Source organism: Myotis brandtii, unplaced genomic scaffold (genome assembly GCF_000412655.1).
Source record: "Myotis brandtii unplaced genomic scaffold, ASM41265v1 scaffold118, whole genome shotgun sequence".
NCBI classification, from domain to species: Eukaryota; Metazoa; Chordata; class Mammalia; order Chiroptera; family Vespertilionidae; genus Myotis; species Myotis brandtii.
This window is the reverse complement of record NW_005354090.1, coordinates 1,084,906-1,087,845: the sequence shown is the minus strand read 5'-3', so window position 1 is coordinate 1,087,845 and position 2,940 is coordinate 1,084,906. Positions and strand designations below refer to the sequence as shown.

General features: G+C 57.3%; 1 protein-coding gene across 1 annotated transcript in view; it reads right to left on the bottom strand.

Annotated features, from left to right (window-relative positions):
* Positions 1–2,940, bottom strand: part of IGF2BP2 (insulin-like growth factor 2 mRNA binding protein 2) — a 174,482-nt gene that overhangs the window by 11,990 nt on the left and 159,552 nt on the right. Inside the window, exons 11-12 of the mRNA XM_014530533.1 lie at positions 2,134–2,202; positions 962–1,078 (exon numbers count right to left, since the gene is read on the bottom strand). Coding sequence (XP_014386019.1) covers positions 962–1,078; positions 2,134–2,202 — 186 coding nt within the window. The remainder of the gene's footprint in view (positions 1–961; positions 1,079–2,133; positions 2,203–2,940) is intronic.

The window sequence follows — 2,940 nt, the reverse complement described above, 5'->3', positions numbered from 1 at the left end:
CTTCACAGGTGGGGTAAACGAGGCCTGGGAGGGGAAAGGATTTCCCTAAAACAAATTCCTTAATGCCCTCATTGCAATGCTTGTTCTGCCCGACTCAGCGGTTGTGCCTGGGTTTTCCTCTGCAGCACACTTGCTGTGGGAGAGATCCAGCTCTTCTCGGGGAGAGGGCAGGCGTTCTCTCCCCAGTCACGAGACCTGTGGTGCGGAATTCCGGGTTGTCGCATGGCAGCACATTATTTTAGGTAACAATGGAACCTCTGTTTCCGAAAGTGTTTCATGAGGCTCAGGACGTGCTCAGCATGCTGCCTGAGAGTCCGAGCTGATAGCTGGGCTTGGAGCAGGTCCAGGGCCGAGGAATCCTCCCCTTTCGGCTTCCCTGACCAATCTGCACCTTGTGCTCCAGGAGGCAGGATATGGGTGTGTAACTGCAGCAACGCCTGCACTCGGGCCCCTCCCATCGGTCAGGGGCCTTCCTTCCTGTGCTCTCTGCAGTCCCAGGGCTTCCTGTCAGGTCATGCCACCGGCTTCTTGTTTATCGCCCGCTGCTTTCAAAGAGTTTTTCATTCCAACTACTTTCTCCAAGTTCGAGGGTTTGTGAAGCGGAGACTAAGTTAAAGCCTCAATGCGCTGACCTGCTCGGCATGAACGGCTGCTCCACTAAGTTCACTCCCTTAGTTCGGAAGAGTCCTCAGCCTTTCAGGGCAGGACACTGGTCACCCAGAGAACTGGGTGGCTCCTCTGCTATGCATGTCGTTTCTAATGCAGTTGTTAGTTGGACAGAAAAGGAATGAGAGAGGTAAAGATGAGAGCGGGCGGGAAAGTTCTGTGGGCGACTTGTCCCGGTCCCGTGGGACTCTGTCCCTGGATGGTGCAGGAGCTGCCATCCTGGGGACCGACAGCAGGAACATGGTGGTGGTGGAGGAAGTGGGTGGGGCACAGGCGCTATGGAGAGAGGCGTTACCTTGATGGAGGCGCCCGCAAACCGAGCCAGCTGCTTGATGTGCGCGCCCTTCTTCCCAATGATGGCCCCCACGGCCTGGGTCGGGATGAAGAGATTCACGATCTCCTGCTCCGGGTACTGGAAGGGCAAGACAAGACAGAGACCTTCCCAGGGGTGGCTCCTGCAGGAACTTACTCGCCACCCACCATGGGCCACCTGGTGGGGTGGCCCCACCACCAAGAAGATGGCCCCAGTGGCGCCCGGACTCTTTGGGGGCCTAGAGCTCTGCAGGTATGACGCCTGCAGAAGGAACCTGAACGCAAGCAAGCACCATACGCCACTCAAAAGGCAAAGGCCTCCTGGGCACCTATCACCCGTTTGCTGGACACAGGAAGCCGTCCATTCATAGGTTTTCTGCCACAGACAAATGTGATTGTGTGGTTTGCCCGTCTCCAGCCAAGAAATCCATGAAATGGACTGGTCTGACGCGGGGCTGGGAGGCTGTGTCGGCGGGAACAAGACACTGCCCGCTGCCTGGCCGCCTTGCAGCTGGAAAGGCATTTCCACTAGACGGTGCCTGGCCAGCCGCCTGGTGACAGCCCAGAGACGTGGGCGAGGCCACAGGGGTCTGTGCCACGGGGTTCACAGAAATAAAAGGACCCCGTTCGCCAGACTTTGTTCAAAGATCTCTGAGAACTCTGGTCTTTAGCCCAACACAGCCTCCTGGTTTGACCTGCTGACGACTCATTCGCGCCACTTTTCGCACTGGCACCCACAGGCCTGTGAGCATTCCAGGCCATTGAGCGGGACAGCACCAGCGCGCCACGGGGTTCACAGAAATAAAAGGACCCCGTTAGCCAGACTTTGTTCAAAGATCTCTGAGAACTCTGGTCTTTAGCCCCACACAGCCTCCTGGTTTGACCCGCTGACGACTCATTGGCGCCACTTTTCGCACCGGCGCCCACAGGCCTGTGAGCATTCCAGGCCGTTGAGCGGGACAGCACCAGCGCGTTGAGGAGCCTTTGCGCACTAGAGCGGCCGGGTGCTGCTCGGACCCCTGTGGCGGGCCATTCCAGGGCGACCTGGAGCACAGCGCCGGCACCGCGAACATTCACCGCTCAGTCTGCTAGGGTGACGTGGTGCCAGCCACAGGCGAGGGGAGGGGCGGATGGGCTGAAGCGAGGGGCACTTACGGAGTGATGATGCGGGAACGGGCTGAACTGGTGAGGGGGGTACAGGCTGGAGAAGTATCCGGAGTGGCTCTGCAGCAGGAGAGAAAGGGCCAGTCAGCGGTGCCCTCGGGGACACTCACCAAACTCGGGGCAGCAAGGTTACCCCCGGCAACACAGGCTCCCTGTCCCACCGCACACCTTCCTGCGGCACTGGGAGCCCTGCACCGCCTTCCCCCTCAGAGCGCTGGGCCGGCCGAGGGTTTAGCATTTTTAGCTGAGATGTTTTTGACTCCTAGGAACTTATCACGGGAGTGAGCACACACGTGCGCATTCCCACTCCCCCCCTCCCCCTCCCCCCCACACGATGCAAGGAGTCACACAGAACAAGCAGAGACGCTCCTGGGAAATCAGATCAGTGAGCTCATCACAGCGTTTCAGAAGGAATGGGGAGGCTGAGAAAAGAGAAACTTAAAAACAGATTGAAGGAGGAAGAGAATGAATAAATACACGTGTGTGAGCGTGGGGAAGGGGAGGCAGGGGACAGGAGGGCAGATGTGGATAGAAGAAAATGGGCTTTAGGAGAATTACATTTAAAAGGAGCTGCTTTTTGATTGAAAACCTACTTGCACTAGGCACTGTGATAGATACTTTACATCTACTCTGAAACGCTTTTAATCCTCACAATAGTCCTGGAAACAGGAATATGTCTGATTTTATGTATATACTAGAGGCCCGGTGCACGAAATTCATACGGGGGGGGGTAGGGTGGTTCCCCTCAGCCCAGCCTGCACCCTCTCCAATCCGGGACCGCTGGCTCCTAACTGCTCA